This window comes from Thamnophis sirtalis, unplaced genomic scaffold (assembly GCF_051295495.1).
Source record: "Thamnophis sirtalis isolate CommonGarterSnake01/CBP01778 unplaced genomic scaffold, rThaSir2_p1.2 scaffold_2, whole genome shotgun sequence".
NCBI classification, from domain to species: domain Eukaryota; kingdom Metazoa; phylum Chordata; class Lepidosauria; order Squamata; family Natricidae; genus Thamnophis; species Thamnophis sirtalis.
The window spans coordinates 103,805,385-103,823,424 of record NW_028261382.1 but is presented as its reverse complement, the minus strand read 5'-3'; the positions used below and the strand labels follow the sequence as shown (position 1 = coordinate 103,823,424).

Here is an 18,040-nt window from a genome sequence, read left to right as displayed (position 1 = left end):
TAGCATGGACAACCAGAGACAGGTTGGTAAAGATGAGTCAGGACGGAAGCTTCAGAAATTGGGCAGGCCCAGTGCCTAAAATGCAATTTTCCAAATAAAGTTCAGGGGGGAATTTCTTAAAGGAGGATTAATAGCAATAGCAGTTAGACTTATATACCGCTTCATAGGGCTTTCAGCCCTCTCTAAGCGTTTTACAGAGTCAGCATATTGCCCCCACAGTCTGGGTCCTCATTTCACCCACCTCGGAAGGATGGAAGGCTGAGTCAACCGTGAGCCGGTGAGATTAGAACAGCTGAACTGCAGATAACAGTCAGCTGAAGTGGCCTGCAGTTCTGCACCCTAACCACTGCGCCACCTCGGCTCTTAAGCAATGTGAAACTCTGAAATCCAGGGACAGGGTTAAGAACAGAATCCGGAAAAGAAAGAGTATATTCCTGCAAATATATTGCACTAAGAAAGAAAGAAAGAAAGAAAGAAAGAAAGAAAGAAAGAAAGAAAGAAAGAAAGAAAGAAAGAAAGAAAGAAAGACAGAAAGACAGACAGAAAGACAGAAAGACAGAAAGACAGAAAGAAAGAAAGATCCAAGAGAAGGAGGGAGGGAGAGAGGGAGGGAGGGAGGGAGGGAGAGAGAGAGAATTAGAATTCCAAGGAAGGAAGGAAGATAAGAGAAAGATAGATAGATAGATAGATAGATAGATAGATAGATAGATAGATAGATAGATAGAAAATTTCAAGGAAGGAAGGAAGGAAAGATAAGAAAGAGAGAGAGGGAGGAAGGAAGATAAGAGAGAGAGGGGGGGAGAGGGAGAGAGAGAGGGAGAGAGAATTCCCAGGAAGGAAGGAAGGAAATATAAGAAAAAGATAGAGAGAGGAGGAGGGAGGGAGGGAGGAAGGAAGGAAAATACGAGAGAGAGAGAGAGAATTCCCAGGAAGGAAGGAAAGATAAGAAAAAGATAGAGAGAGGGAAGGAGGAAGATAAGAGAAAGAGGGGGGGAGAGAGAGAGAATTCCCAGGAAGGAAGGAAGGAAGGAAGGAAGGAAGGAAGGAAGGAAGGAAGGAACGAAGGAACGAAGGAACGAAGGAAGGAAGGAAGGAAATATAAGAAAAAGATAGAGGAGGAGGGAGGAAGGAAGGAAAATAGAGATAGAATTCCCAGGAAGGAAGGAAAGATAAGAAAAAGATAGAGAGAAGGAAGGAGGAAGATAAGATAAAGAGAGGGAGAGGGAGGGTGGAAGGAAAGAGGGAAGGAAGGAAAAGGAGGACTGGAAGAAATGAAGAACACAAAGGAAGTATAGATTATTATACACTGTGTGGAGACAGTAAAAAGAGAGGCATTCCCCTCACGTTAATAAGGCAGCTTATTGTCCCAAAAACCCTGAAGAACGAAAGATTCAAAACAATTTCCTGCCCGGAGACGCAAGATCGGCCTACGACCTCCCTGGATTGAAAAAAAAGAGGATGAAACGCATTTCACGCATGTCAAGCTGATCAATAACGACTAATCACAAGGATTACAAATCACCTTTATTAACATTCATATTCGGGGAAGCGTGATTTTCCTTGTCGCCTCTCCCACTGCAGGGAAGAAGAGAGACATTGGCAGCGACATTTGACTGACATCAAGAACATCGTTTCGATGAGCCCCCCGGTTTCATTCAGCAGCGGCGCCCCCCCCCCCGCTGCTCCGAAACGCACGCGACAATCACAACTCATTCAGCAAAGCAGGCGGCCAGGACAACCTCGCGATACGCTGCGTATCCGCCTGGCCGACCTGTGAGGAGAGGCAAACATAAAACTCGTCCCGAATTGCGTGACACAAACACAATCCTTAGTAGACAGGGTTTCAATATGCTGGGAGTGACCGCCGAGCCGAAGTCTTTCTGAAAGAAATCTCCTGCAAGCTAGAGTTCTGATCCAGCTTTCCAATCACGATAAACCCTCTGATGCGAACCCAAAAGATTCATTTGTTGGGAATGCCGGCAGCCCCGGGAAAAAAGGTTTCTCTCACAGGCTAACAAGTCTGGCCGGCAGGGAGATGAATAGCTGTCTGCCACATCTATTCATATCTGCCCCCTGACTTTTATCCCCAGAGCTTAGGAGGGGCTTCGCTAGCAGCGGTGGCTCTTACATCCCAAGGACCAGCCCATAGATTTCCACTGCTCTCCTCTCCTCTGCCACATCTATTCATCTCTGCCCCCTGCCTTTGATCCCCAGAGCTTAGGAGGGGCTTCGCTAGCAGCGGTGGCTCTTACATCCCAAGGACCAGCCCATAGATTTCCACTGCTCTCCTCTCCTCTGCCACATCTATTCATCTCTGCCCCCTGCCTTTTATCCCCAGAGCTAGGGTGGGGCTTCGCTAGCAGCGGTGGTTCTTACATCCCAAGGACCGGCCCATAGATTTCCACTGCTCTCCTCTCCTCTGCCTTCTGTGTGCCAGGCACTGGACCCTCCTTTTCCTCATCAACCACCCCCAGACCTGAGAGCTGCTGACTCTCCCATCTGAGAGCTGATGGACAGCCCAGCTCTGCCTCTCTACCTCTCTCTCTGACAGCTCCATTCCCTCTTCGCCCTCGGAGCCCTCACTTTGCCTTAATGCTGACTCCCACACTTACTCCTCCTCTGATTCGGCCGTTAGAGGGGCTGGCGGCTGACAGGCCACAATAGTTAGGCTGACAAAGATTGTGCAGGGCATAAAAGAGATGGAAGGATATGATGGAATAACAGATTTGGAATTTGATCTTGATTGTATCCCTCTTTTAATGCAATTTAGGAGGTTCCACCACAAAACCGCGGAGTACAAAATCGCGCTCGACGAAAGCGCGCATTTGACGTCATCACAGCGCGCCGAAAACATCGCGCTGTGATGGAAAAATGTAAAAATAAAGCGAAAACCTTACCCTAACCCCCCCAAACCTAACCCTAAACCTAACCCTAAACCTAACCCTTAACCTAACCCTAAATCTAACCCTAAACCTAACCGTTAACGTAACGCTAAACCTAACGCTAACCCTTAACCTAACGTTAAACGTAACCCTAAACCTAACCCTTACCTTTATGTGAATCGGCTTGCTTTAATTTTAATTTTATTTAAATTTTTAAATTTTTTCGTCGCGCTGTGATGATGTCACATGCGCGCTTTCGTCAAGCACGATTTTTTCCTCCGCGGTTTTGACGGGTCACGATTTAGGATTGCATTGGTCCTTTCGGCTCCTGCTGCACATGGCTGGCTCAATGTTTAAGTGATTGTCCACCAGGATTCCGAGATCCGTCCCATAGTTCCTGCTTCTCAACTCTTCTCAACCTTTGCTAAAAGCTTGCTTTTAACTGCAGATCCTGGATCAAAACACCCGGCCTTCTGCATTCAAATCATGCCTCCTCTTAATAGGCTATCGCAACGTCTGCAAATCTCAGCGATTTTCCCTTCCAAAACTTCAAAAGACATTTTAGGAGATCCTCCCCAAGATTGTGAGATCTTGAGGAGGACTGTTGAGCTGAACCCCCAGGATATGAGGGTGCCTTCACATATCCCATGCCACTTTTGTTACTGAATTAATCAATTTTTCTCACTTTCAGTCACAGATTGAATAACAACAAATTCATTCCTTCCAATCCACGCGGTTTTCCCTAGGGGTTGTTATTGACGCCCAGGAAACCTCCTTACCCCCAAATGCACAACTTCACCAAAGTTAAAAAGTAATTCACAAATGAATGCCAATATACGTGACCCAGGGTGATGTTTACAGGATCCAATCTGGGTCGATTAGCTCGGAAGACACAAGAGGTTGTGCCGAGGTGGCGCAGTGGTTAAACGCAGCACTGCAGGCTACTTCAGCTGACTGCAGTTCTGCAGCTCGGCTGTTCAAATCTCACCGGCTCAGGGTTGACTCAGCCTTCCATCCTTCCGAGGTGGGTAAAATGAGGACCCGGATTGTTGTTGGGGGCGATATGCTGACTCTGTAAACCGCTTAGAGAGGGCTGAAAGCCCTATGAAGCGGTATATAAGTCTAACTGCTATTGCTATTGCTAGGTTGTGTTTTGCGAGCTTTCAGGGGCCCATCCTCAGGGAATTTCTCTCTAACAGAGTATGTTCTTTAAGAGATTCAGGGTGTGGTATTTATAGGGTGCCTGGTTGTGAGTGTGTGTCTTTTTAGTTGTCGATTGGGGTGCTGATCACGGGCTATTAAGTCGTTGGTGGTTATTTCCAATTTTAGGGCCATTTCCAGGGTGTTTTCAGGAGAAGGAGGAAGAGAAGAAGAAGGAGGCGGAGGAGAAGGAGGAGGTGGAAGAGGAGGAGGAGGAGGAGAAGGAGGAGGAGAAGAAGGAGGAAGAGAAAAAGGAGGAGGAGAAGAAGAAGGAGGAGGAGAAGAAGGAGGAGGAGAAGGAAGAGAAGAAGGAGGAGGCAGAGGAGAAGGAGAAGGAGGAGGAGAAGGAGGAGGAGGAAGAGGAGAAGGAGGAGGTGGAAGAGGAGGAGAAGGAGGAGGAGGAGGAGGAGAAGAAGAAGGAGGAAGAGAAGAAGAAGGAGGCGGAGGAGAAGGAGAAGGAGGAGGAGAAGGAGGAGAAGAAGGAAGAGAAGGAGGAGGAGAAGGAGGAGAAGAAGGAAGAGAAGGAGGAGGAGGAGGAGGAGGAGGAAGAGGAGGAGGAGGAGGAGGAGGAGGAAAAGGAGGAGAATGACCATAACTATCAATTTGCAATTCAAGTCTTGGCTAATTTACTACTTGGAAAATGAGCCTGGAAGGAAGGAAGGGCCAAGCAGGGAAGTAGCCTTGAGTCCCTACACAGCTGCAACAGGATGACCTGTAAGTTGAGGACCTTCACTTTAGATCTGTGGTTGACCTCGTGATGCTGCCCATTCTTCGCCGACCTCCCGCTGCTGTGACCAAACGGTCACTCTGTGAATCTACCCAACACACAATTCCCCCCCACCTTCCCACCTCCGGTCCCTAAGAGACGTTCAGGTGATCCTACCTGGGAAAACCAGCTGGGTTTATTTCTTGATGGAAACGGAGAGGATGATGATGAAGATCAGAAGAACGACCAGCCCGGCGGAGATCACGCAACATTTCACTCTCCTCGCTCGCCGCTGAGATGGACAAAGACAAGAAATGAAGATCAGAACTTAGGATGGGAATTGCAGAAGCCTTAACGGGTTCTGTTCTAACCCCAAGAACTCTTGATATGCTCTAAGGAGGGGAGGAAAGTGGGTTTATGAACCATTGGACTGGTGGACAAGATATTTCCCCCCCTTAAAAGTTAACACACACTTTCTTCCTCTCCCTCCGTCTCACACATTTCCTTCCTCCCTCCCTCCCTCCCTCCATCCATCTCACACATTTTCCTCCCTTCCTTTCCTCCCTCTGTCTCACAAATTTCCTTCCTTCCTTCCTTCCTTCCTTCCTTCCTTCCATCCTTCCTTCCTTTTCCTTCCTTCCTTCCTTCCTTCCTTCCTTCCTTCCTTCCTTCCTTCCTTCCTTCCTTCCTTCCAAAACTGCTTCTCTTTCTGTATTGCTTCCCGCAGAACCTGAACGTAATCAAATATTATAGCTTTCGTTCTTGCCTTTAATCAGATCTCTGATCCTGTTATGACCTTCTCATTTGGGAGTCAAGTCAGGGCCTCCAAGAGGAGAAGGCTTGGCAACCTTTTACATCTTATGTTGCTTCCTGTTGCTTCCTGACCTTTGGAGAGGAAGTTTCTTTCACAAGTGAACACCACGTTATTGTTAAATCACTGCTTCAGCTCTGCAGTTCGCAAAGGCCAATAATTCCAACTATTTTTTCCCTACCTTTTTAAAGTGGGAGATATTGATTTAAATCAGCAAATGGTGTTTTTTTTTTAAACAATGGCATTCAGCTACTTCAAGCACTCCTGGATGTAGGGGGAAAAAAATTGGATTTTTGCATGCCAAGCTGCACAAACCATTATTTGACATGTATGTAACCATGAATCCATAATCTCAGGTTCTTTTTTTAAAAAGAAAATTATGAAAAGTATATACCACCCAGCTCACTCTCAAGCAATTCCATTGCACGTAAACTGAATTATTTAGCTTGAGTTAGTGGGGTGTTTTTTTTTCTTCCTCACTTCTTTGAATCACATTCAGGATTTCTGCATTTGGGAATCAGGTGGGAATGGCAAAGAATTTGGCATCTGATAACTGGTTGGATTTGGCCGTGGGAATACAACACCATGGTCAAATGATGGAAACTGGACAACTCAGTGATAAAATGAGGGAGGGAGGAGAGAAATAGCTTAAAAGCTAAAGGGAGGAGGAAATTATGCCTCCTCGGCAGGTAAAGAGACAATGCCTGTCAATCAAGGTCTTAGATTTTGACCCTAGTCCAGTCTTTCATAGCGAATGGATTGGTTTTCTGACAATATCGCTACAAGGAAAATCAGAATTATTGCTGTTTACTCATTTATTTTCCAAGTCAGATCTCCATTATCAATCTTCCTTCCTTCTTTCCTCCCTTCCTCCCCTCCCATTTTGTTCTTCCATCCCATCCATCTATCCATCCATCCATCTATCCACTCACCAACCAATCTTCCTTATTTCCTTCTTTCCCCCTCCCTTCCAAACATTTCCTTCCTTCCTTCTTTCCATCTTTTCATTCTTTCCTCCCTCTTTTTCTCAATCTCACACACATTTCCTCCCTCCCATACTCCCTTCCTTCTCTCCCTCCTTCTTCCTTCTACACATTTTCTTCCTTCCTTCCATCTTTCCATTCTTCCCTTTCTCCTTTTCTCTCTCACTCTCACACACATTTCCTTCCTTCCTTCCCTCTCTCCTCCCTCCCTCTGCATATTTCCTCCCTCCCTCCCTCCCTCCCTCCCTCCCTCCTGGATGCCTTAATAAGTGGAATAATGTGAGGAAGCGAAATCTATTCCAGAAGAAAACTATGGTGCTCATTATAACTTATCCTCTACAGAAATAAATGTACCCAGTAGAATAAACTATACAGAGATCAACAAACAAAGTTTTTTTTTGTAAAGAAAATCAAATACACCGAAAATGCGAGAAGAATTTGTCCCAGCAAACTGACAGCCTAAAATACGCATCAGGGAATGGAATCATTTCTGAGATATTCACTAATTGCTAGATCAAAGAGCTGTTAACCAGAAAGTCGTTTAGCGAGAGACTGACACAACCCCGATAAAGCATGTAACATTCCAAATTAATTCCCAATTCCCATATATTAGGCAGACTCCTGACACACGCAGTTAAGTTCTGAGTCCCGCATTAAATTTGAAAAGAAAACTTTTTTTTTTTTATCCTTCTGCGAACTCTGTCACACTCATTCAGATACCCACTTATTCGATATGGAGGTAGTGGGGCAGGAAGGATGGACTCAAGCAAAAGGGATTACCCCCCAAAAGTGGATTAAAGCTAAAAAGATTACAGGAGAAAAAATATATATCTGAATGCTAAATGAAGCTGTCAAGACAGGGGAAACGTTAATGCTGAAGGACAACCCCAAGAATAGATGAGACCCCCAGCGATAATTCTCAGATGGAAGTCAAATTCTATGTAAGCAACTATTGCAAAGATGAATTTCTTTTGCTAATCCTCTGAATGGGAAACACAAATCTTCGGGTTTTTTGGCCAGTCGCAGAATTGTGACAGCCAGAAGATGACATTTGGGAGAAAGGACCTAGGAACCAAATAATAATAACATGTGTTTGGCTTAACGTCACTCTTCCACCGATTAAAAGGAAAAAGCGAATCCATCTCTCTTTCGGATTCAGAAATGGAGTTAGCCTGTGATCTTGAGACACATTTTAATTTAATTTAATTTTTAATCTTGCGCCGGATAAGAATTTGTTTTCCTTGATTGGCTCCCTCGGACAATGTTTTCCAAACTCAGCCAAAGTAGGCAACTTTAAGACTTGTGGACTTCAACTCCCAGAATTCCTTGCCAACTTTGTCGGTGGAATCTTGGAAGTTGAAGTCCATAAGAATTAAAATTGCCCACTTTGGCTGTGGAATTCTGGGAGTTGAAGTCCACAAGTCTTAAAGTTGCCCACTTTGGCCAAGGAATTCTGGGAGTTGAAGTCCATAAGACTTAAAATTGCCCACTTTGGCTGTGGAATTCTGGGAGTTGAAGTCCACAAGTCTTAAAGTTGCCCACTTTGGCCAAGGAATTCTGGGAGCTGAAGTCCACAAGTCTCAAAGTCGCCACATTTATAAACGGTCATAAATACAAACTCGTCACCAAACATCTGAATTTGGATCACGTCGCCAAGGGCATGCTGCAAAGGTCGTTAAGTGTGAAAAACAGTCACAAGCCCCATTTTTCAGGGCCGTTGCAACTTCGAGGGGTCACAAAGGGAATTGTTGCGAGTCGAGGACTGCCTATACTTGAATGATCATTAAATGAACTGTTGCAAGTTGAAAACTGCCTGATTTGCTTTGAATCTTGCTTACAAGGGCTGCAGATTTCCTTGAGCCTTCTAAAGTCCCCAGCCCCCCCCCCCAATAAGCCCGTGACCTATAACAGCCTCTGTTTTGCCACTTGCTTTCAGCTGCCATTCAAACGGGGAGGAGGGGCATGGTATTTGGATGGGGAAGTATTCAGTACAGGAGTGATTGGCTGTTGTATTTTTCTTTTACTAATAAAAAATAATAATAATAAAAAAAGGGAGTTGTTCTCACCATCTACTGTGCATGGTGCAGATAGAGGATTTAGCAATAGCAATAGCAGTTAGACTTATATACCGCTTCATAGGGCTTTCAGCCCTCTCTAAGCGGTTTACAGAGTCAGCATATCACCCCCACAATCTGGGTCCTCATTTTACCCACCTCGGAAGGATGGAAGGCTGAGTCAACCTTGAGCCGGTGAGATTTGAACCGCTGAACTGCAGATAACAGTCAGCTGAAGTGGCCTGCAGTACTGCACCCTAACCACTGCGCCACCTCGGCTCATATAAAAACTGGCTGGGTGTCTTTGAGTCAATAAACAGGAGACTGTGAATTCTAGTTCTACCCGAGGCATGAAAACTATAGCAATAGCAATAGCAGTTAGACTTATATACCGCTTCATAGGGCTTTCAGCCCTCTCTAAGCGGTTTACAGAGTCAGCATATTGCCCCCAACAATCCGGGTCCTCATTTCACCCACCTCGGAAGGATGGAAGGCTGAGTCAACCTTGAGCCGGTGAGATTAGAACCGCTGAACTGCAGATAACAGTCAGCTGAAGTGGCCTGCAGTACTGCACCCTAACCACTTGCCGCCAAGGCCAACTGTCCGGCATACCAACCTGTTGATGCTTTTTGAAGATGTCTCCCACATGACACCTGAGGGATGTGCGGATTGGACTATGGGATGGGGTTACCAGGGGGAGGGAGTTGGGTCACACATTGATATCTATGATTACGCGCGCTTTTGCCTCAGATCTTGCTTGCTTCGCTGCTATCTACTCACGACCAGTAAAAGTACTCTTAATTCTGCAAAATGGAGTTGAGTGGATTCTTTCTTGGTTACTGAAGGAGGCCGACTTGACACATTTGCCCGAAGTGGCACGCAGAGCCGTGTCGCCTGGCACACGTGGTCTTCCATTTTCCGGGATGAGCATGTTGTGCACTGTCCGGGTGATTGTTGCGTGTGCATGCATGCCAGAAGCCAAAGATTAGCTGGCTGGAGCGCATGCGAGCGCCAGACACTGGATGTTCCTTTTTCCAGCATGCACAAGGCCCCTGGGTAGCTCCTCTTTCTACCACAGTATATTATGAGTATATGAGACAGCTCTCTCTCTCCATCCTTTTACCCACCTCACATAATTATCCAGGTAGATACAGCGGAGAGAGTGACTCACTCCCATTCTTATTATTATCCACTCTGGATTTGCATAGAATGCCTCCAGCACCTGCTTTTCAAACATCTCAGTAGCATCACCGCAAGCTAAAAATAAAAAATAAAAAAATACCTCCATCTACCTTTCATATGTTTATTTTAAATCTCAGGATCCATAATAGCAGTTAGACTTATATACCGCTTCATAGGGCTTTCAGCCCTCTCTAAGCGGTTTACAGAGTCAGCATATCGCCCCCACAGTCTGGGTCCTCATTTCACCCACCTCGGAAGGATGGAAGGCTGAGTTAACCTTGAGCCGGTGAGATTTGAACCACTGAACTGCAGATAACAGTCAGCTGAAGTGGCCCGCAGTACTGCATTTAACCACTGCGCCACCTTGGCTCTACTCTAATCAACTCTGCTTTTTATTAATATTATTATTATACAATTGTGTCACAGCGGCCAGTTGTTTCGCCAGATTTGGCATTGGTTACTAGTCGGGCCCCACCCAGGGGCCTAGGACGTCGTAACGTATTTTCGTACTATGCGTGCAGATCCAAGCAGTGCGGCTTTTTGCATTTGACTGATGGTGAATTTGTCAATTTTTAACTGTTTTAAATGTAATTCCAGTGCTTTTGGAATAGCACCCAGTGTGCCAATTACCACTGGAATTATCACTGCTGGTTTGTGCCATAGTCGTTGAATTTCGATTTTTAAGTCCTGGTATCTTGCGATTTTTTCATGTTCCTTCTCGGCGACCCTGCTATCACCTGGTATTGCAATATCTATGATTGTGACCTTGTTTTTCTCAACCAGTGTGATGTCTGGTGTATTATGCGCCAGTATTTTGTCCGTTTGTATACGGAAATCCCACAAGATCTTGACCATCTGATTTTCGGTGACTTTTTCAGGCTGATGTTCCCACCAGTTTGTTGCTGTTTTAATGTTATAATTTTTGCACAAATTCCAATGGATCATTTGCGCTACTGAATTGTGCCGCAATTTATAATCAGTCTGTGCGATTATTTTACAGCAGCTGAGTATGTGATCAACAGTTTCATCAGCTTCTTTGCAAAGTCTGCATTTGGCATCATCAGAGGATTTTTCGATTTTGGCCTTAATGGCATTTGTGCGGATAGCTTGTTCTTGCGCAGCCAGGATTAGTAACTCTGTTTCTTTCTTTAATGTACCTGTTGTTAACCATAACCAAGTTTGTTCACTGTCCACTTTATCTTTTATTTTTTCCAGAAATTGGCCATGCAGTGCTTTGTTCTGCCAACTCTTCATTCTTGATTTTATCACATCTTTTCTGTATTCTTGTTTCGTCTGTTGGGCCTTCAGTAGATTTTTGTTCTTTACTTCGATTAATACAGGGCGGGGCATAACCTTTTCCTAGGGGGTCACAGCAAGATCGACAGCAGTTTACAACTTCCGCGACACCTCATTTTAAAGCCCATAAAAAACTGAATTGAATGAGCTATTAAATGTTAAATTTGTTTCGGTTGAAACTTTGAGAATGAATTTGGAAACTGTGTTGAAAAATCTGGAAAATCGAACGGAACTGTTTGAAGATTTGTTGTGTTCTTATCCACCTCGTTTGAATGCTGTTCGAAGGGCTAATGGTGGTCATACTGACTATTAAATCGTGTCAATAAACTCAGTTTTTGATGGGCTTTCGAATGGTGTATGAATTATTTGTGTTGTTATTACAAGTGTTGCTGTGACCCCCTAGGAAAAGGTTATGCCCCGCCCTGTAGATGTTCTTGACTTTCTTTTAAATAATCAGCCAGTGCATGTTTTTCTTCTTCAACTGTTTGCTTCACTTGTAATAATCCTCTGCCACCTGATTTTCGGGGCAGATATAGTCTATCAGTATCACTACGTGGATGTAAACTGTAGTGCATTAGTTTACTGGTTTTTCGGTCCAAAATGTCCAAATCAGCTTGTGTCCAGTTAACTATACCAGCTGTGTATCTTATAACTGGTATTGCCCAGGTATTTATGGCCTTGATTGTATTTCCACCATTCAATTTAGATTTCAAAATTTTCCTAACTCTGTTGGTGTACTCTCGCCTGACAATAGTTTTTACTTCTCCATGCTTGATGTTATCCAACTGCAGAATGCCTAAGTATTTGTAGCCTTCATTTTCTTCGCATTTAATTAATTGGCCATTGGGCATTTCAATTCCCTCACATGCAGTGATTTTGCCCCTTTTTATGGATACAGTGGCGCATTTTTCCATGCCAAACAGCTAATGCTGGCTGGGGAATTCTGGGAGTTGAAGTCCGGACATCTTCAAGTTGCCAACGTTGAGAAACACTGCCTTAGAGAGTTCGAGGTTGATTCTCTCCTTAGTTAGTTTCCATCCCTTGCTTCTTATCCTGCCTGCCCTCAGGTGTTTTGGAGAATAGGTTGACCCTCTCGTCTAGAAAAGAAGAGAAGAGAACAGGATAGGGTGTGGTAGGGTAAAGTAAGGAAAGGAAAGGATAGGTTGGGTTGGGATGGGATGGAATAGAATAGAATATAGAATGGAATGGAATAGAATAGAATAGAAAATGGAATGGAATAGAATAATAGAATTGGAAGGGACCTTGGAGATCTTCTAGTCCAGCCCCCCTGCCTATACCATTTCAGACATATGTATGCCCAATCTCTTCTTTAAAACCTCCAGTGATGGAACACCCACAACTTCTGGAGGCAAGCTGTTCCACTGGTTAATTGTTCTGCCTGTCAGGGAATTTCTCTGTAGTTCTATTTTCTTCTCTCCTTGATTAGTTTCCGTCCATTGTCAAACTTGGAAAACTGCATCCACTTTTGGTCAGTACAATATAAAAAAGATGTGGAGACTCTAGAAAGAGTGCAGAGAAGAGCAACAAAGAGGATTAGGGGGCTGGAGACTAAAACATGCAAAGAACGGTTGCAGGAACTGGGTATGTCTAGTTTAATGAAAAGAAGGACCAGGGGAGACATGATAGCAGTCTTCCAATATCTCAGGGTCTGCCACAAAGAAGAGGGAGTCAAGCTATTCTCCAAGGCACCTGAGGGCAGAATAAGAAGCAATGGATGGAAACTAATCAAGGAGAGAAGCAACTTAGAACTGAAGAGAAATTTCCTGACAGTGAGAACAATTAGTCAGTGGAACAGAAGTTGCCTCCAGAAGTTGTGAATGCCCCAACACTGCAAATCTTTAAGAAGATGTTGGATAACCCCTTGTCTGAAGTGGTGTAGGGTTTCCTGCCTAAGCAGGGAGCTAGACTAGAAGACCTCCAAGGTTCCTTCCAGCTCCATTATTCTATTCTATTCTAACATCTCCAGGATAGCATAGAAGACAAAAATGCCTGATTAAAAAATGCAGCGCTGACAATATTGGGACATCCCCAAGTCTTCTGCTGCGAATTAATGAGACAATTCTATTAGCTGGGCCTTCACTTCTGACACTTGGCAGCCAACCTTAATTGGGCCACAATCAAGATTGTTATTCAGGTTAATTGGATTCCCGCTGTCAGCAGCCATCAACTCCTGGAATCCGCTCCTGTCATTTAAGAATAATAAATCATGCGACGGCTTTATTGGGCAGCATTGCCTGACAGCTGATGGCGTGGACATGCTGGTGGGGTCATTGAGGGAAGACTCACACAGCTGGCGCTCTTCCTGGTTCGGAAAAAAAAAACCCACATAGGGATCGTGCCCTTGTCGCGTGTCACATCTGGGGCCTGAGAGGATGAAGCACAAGGAGCGTTTCACAACACCAGCTGGCGCCAGGCAGAGAGGGCAAATCCAGATGTCTGCTTCCAAGGAGAAGATGCTGTCACATCTGGCATCCAAAACCCTGTGGTCTGAAAGAGCTACTCAATGCAATGCAACCAAATCAAGTGGGGACGGTACAGTGGTGGGTTTCAAAAAAATATGGAACCTACTCTGTGGGTGTGGCCTCCTTTGTGGGAGTGGCTTGCCGGCCATGTGGTTTCTTTCTTTCTTTCTTTCTTTCTTTCTTTCTTTCTTTCTTTCTTTCTTTCTTTCTCTCTCTCTCTCTTTCCTTACTTTTGTCTCTATCCCTTTTTTAAGAGCCAAGGTGGCGCAGTGGTTAAATGCAGCACTGCAGGCTACTGCTAGATCAGCAGGTCAGCGGTTCAAATCTCACCGGCTCAGGGTTGACTCAGCCTTCCATCCTTCCGAGGTGGGTAAAATGAGGACCCAGATTGTTGGGGGCAATATGCTGACTCTCTGTAAACCGCTTAGAGACGCCTGAAAGGCCTATGAAGCGGTATATAAGTCTACTGCTATTGCTATTGCTATTGCTATTTTCTTTTTTTCTTTCATCTCTCTCTCTCACTCTTTTTCTTTCTTTTTTCTTTTTTATTTATTTATTTCTTCCTTCCTTTCTTTCTCTCTCTCTCTCTCTCTCTCTCTCTGTCAGTCAGTCTGTGTGTGTGTGTGTGTGTGAGAGAGAGAGTGGTGGGTTTCAAAAAAATTTGGAACCTCTTCTGTAGGTGTGGCCTGCTTTCCGGGTCCACTGGTGGAACCTCTTCTAACTGGTTCGGTAGATTTGACGAACCGGTTCTACCGAACTGGTGCGAACTGGAGAGAGAAGGGGAGAGGAAGGAAGGGGCATTTGAAAGCTATTCATATTTCTGATCTCACGTTATCTAGTGGATACCTTGCTCTGTCTTACTTTGGCAACTTCCTGTGCTTCAGTTCCCAAATGCAAATATTAAGAGTTGGAGAAGCTGAACTCGGCACGGTTCGAAACATCTTCGAAGATGATGTAAAAGGGAAAAAGAGAGAGAAGTTTGAGAATATTGGCTCTCCTTGGAAAGTCTTGGATTTGAAAGAAAGGATGAATTTCCCTGGGGAAACTCCCAGGAGGAGTAAGGGATTGTCCAAATGAACAGTAGGGTAGATCAATCTCTCCATCTCCTGTCCAACTAGGGATGCTCTCTTGCCTTCCTACCCCCCAACCAACCCACATTCACAGGCTAAGTGTGAGACCAAGATCAGAAACCCCAAATCCTGGGCACATGTATGCCATATTTCAGTGTTTCTCAACCTTGTCAACTTGAAGATGTCTGGACTTCGACTCCCAGAATTCCCCAGCCAGCGAATGCTGGCTGGGGAATTCTGGGAGTTGAAGTCCAGACATCTTCAAGTTGACAAGGTTGAGAAACACTGCCATATTTAAAGGGCTGGGCAGACTGAGGGACCATTTATAACCCTGACTGACACCTTGTTTGTAGCACCTTCACGAAGGCATCTTCAAACCCAATAAATGTTGGCCAGAAGCAACCTTTGAAGAGCAAAACACCTGCAGAGAGAGAGAGAGATGGGGGGAGGTGAGGGGGGAGAGAAACCATCCGACATCCCCGACAGAGAGAAAATTAGACGGGAGCCAAGCATCCGTAACCTTTGCAGTTGGGAATCTCTCTGACAAGTGAGAACTTGTGTCTGGGCATTAAAAGGTGGGCAGGGAGACATTTCAGAGAGTCAGGGAGGAAGGAGATCGATAGGAGAGAGGGAGGGAGGAGGGAGGGAGGAAGAAAATTGATAGGAGGGAGGGAGGAAGGAAGGAGATCGATAGGAGAGAGGGAGGAGGGAGGGAGGAAGGAGATCAATAGGAGAGGGGGAGGAACGAGGGAGGGAGATTGATAGGAGAGGGGGAGGAAGGAGGGAGGGAGGGAGGAGATCGATAGGAGAGAGAGAGGAAGGAGGGAAGGGAGGGAGTAAAGGAAGGTAGAAAGGAAGGAGGGAAGAAAGGGTGAAGGGAGGAGAGAGGGAGAGAGGGAGAGAGTGGAGGGGGAGGAAGGAAAGGGAGGAGGGAACGTAGGGTGAAGGGAGGAGGGAGGGAGAAGGAGGGAGAGAGGAAGGAGGAAGGAGGGAGAAAGGATATTGATAGGAGAGAGGGAGGAAGGAGGGAGGGAGGAAGGAGATCGATAGGAGAGAGGGAGGAAGGAGGGAGGGAGGGAGGAGATTGATAGGAGAGAGGGAGGAAGGAGGGAGGGAGGGAGATCGATAGGAGAGAGGGAGGAAGGAGGGAGGGAAGGAAGGAGGGAAGGGAGGGAGGGAGTAAAGGAAGGAAGCAAGAAATGAAAGAGGGAAGAAAGGGTGAAGGGAGGAATGAGGTAGAGAGGGGAGAGAGGGAGAGAAAAGAGGGGGAGGAAGGAAAGGGAGGAGGGAAGGTAGGGTGAAGGGAGGAGGGAGGGAGAAGGAGGGAGAGAAGAAGGAGGGAGGGAAGGAAGGAAGGAAGCGAAGGAAGGAGGGAAGGAAAGAAGGCATGATACTCATTTATTTATTGATTAATTTGATTTGTCAATCCTTACAAGATAATAGGTATAAGAATAAACCTGAGTATGAATGAAATGGGTACGAATAAATTGGGGTGGTAGGACAGGGACGGCAGGTACGATGGTGTGCTTATGCAGGCCCCCTTATTTTGTTTTTTGTTTTGCCCCTTATTTATTTTGTTCGGTTGTTGACAGCATCCATGGTAGTTCCTATGTTGGGACAAATGTGGGCTAGAACTGAAAAAGCCTTACTACAACAAAGCTTTCCCCCCACTTGCAATGGTGGGATGAGTCAAATATTTCTCTGTTGTGTCATCTTCAGGCTTTCTACTGGGTGCAGAGAAGAGCAACTAAAACGATTAAGGGCCTGGAGGCTAAAACATATGAAGAACGGTTGCAGGAATTGGGTAGGTCTATTCTAGTGAAGAGAAGGACCAGGGGAGACATGATAGAAGTCTTCCAATATCTCAGGGGTTGCCACAAAGAAGAGGGAGTCAAGCTATTCTCCAAAGCACCTGAGGGTAGAACAAGAAGCAATGGGTGGAAACTAATCAAGGAGAGAAGCAACTTAGAACTGAGGAGAAATTTCCTGACAGTGAGAACAATCAATCAGTGGAACAGAAGTTGCCTCCAGAAGTTGCGAATGCCCCAACACTGGAAGTCTTTAAGAAGATGTTGGATAGCCATTTGTCTGGAACAGAAAAGGGTTTCCTGCCTAAGCAGGGGGTTGGACTAGAAGACCTCCAAGGTCCCTTCCAACTCTGCTATTGTATTGTATTGTATAGTTGACCTCAAGTCCTCCCATTCAAATGCTTCTTCTCCCACCTCACATATGACTTCCTGAGGAAAGAGCAACCAGGATGAGGAGGGGACTGGAGGTATATGAAGAACAGTTGCAGGAACTGGGCCTGGCTAGTCTAGTGAAGAGAAGGACCAGGGGAGACAGGATAGCAGCCTTCCAATATCTCTATTGCGCCACCAACAGTCTTGCTGCCGTTATTAAATGCAAAATCAAGTTAGTTGAGGAGAGCCTTCTCGGTGGCTGCTCCGACCCTCTGGAACGAACTCCCATGGAGATTCGGACCCTCACCACTCTCCAATCCTTCCGCGCCGCTTTGAAGATCTGGCTGTCCCGGCTGGCCTGGGGTTAAGATTCCAACCCCACCCGAATTGTGTGACTGTTGTGCTCTCTTTTTAATATGTTGTATTGTTTCCATATTGGAATACTGTTTGTCTTCCCCCCCTCCCTTTTTGAATTGTGAGCCGCCCTGAGTCCCCCCAGGGAAAAGGGCGGCATACAAATAAAGGAAATAAAAATAAAAATAAAATAAATAATAAAAAATAAAAATAAGTCTCTATAACTGTCAATTTCCCCACAATTAAAAATGTGGGATGTTAAAAAAAAATAGGCATCATAAAACGAAGCCAAGATAAGAAGATGGCAGGTAATCGGGGATGGAGGAAATAATGTTTTTTCTCTCTCTCTCTCTCCTCCTGAGTTTCTCTCCCTTCTCGTCTTACTATTTCTCCGCACACCAGTCTTCCGTCCTTGATGAATGGTTCTCTTGAAGGCTCCTTCGCCTTGTTTCCCCCCAGCGTAATGAATTCTGTCACTCTCAGCCCAGCTCTGGGCTAGTGAGGAGTAGGAGAAAAGGAGGAGACGCACAATTCACACAAAAGGTGCCGTCAGCTCCAATTACAAAGGAAACCTCGCCTCGCGTGCAGAAATCCTAAGACACTTAACCAGCCCCTCTCCCCTTGCAAGCCGTAGGTGGTTACAATGAGGCTGTCAGCGGTTTGACAGGGCTTAGTAGGGGATGGAGGGTGCTCGGAAGGCAGGTGGGCTCCTCGAGCAGACGGCAGAAAGAAGGGAAACGGAGGACCGGCAGGGTTACGATGGGGGGGTGAGCCTCATCAGTGCGTTCCTCCTTGCCCTGCTATGCGCTGTCGGAAGAAATGTCCATCTGGGTTAAGTG

At 45.6% G+C, this 18,040-nt stretch overlaps 1 protein-coding gene across 1 annotated transcript in view; it reads right to left on the bottom strand.

The window, feature by feature from the left end:
- The window catches only part of TSNARE1 (t-SNARE domain containing 1), a gene marked incomplete at its 5' end in the record, with an annotated part of 108,449 nt that overhangs the window by 12,992 nt on the left and 77,417 nt on the right, over nt 1–18,040 (bottom strand). Inside the window, 1 exon segment of the mRNA XM_087706633.1 lies at nt 4,966–5,080. Coding sequence (XP_087562759.1) covers nt 4,985–5,080 — 96 coding nt within the window.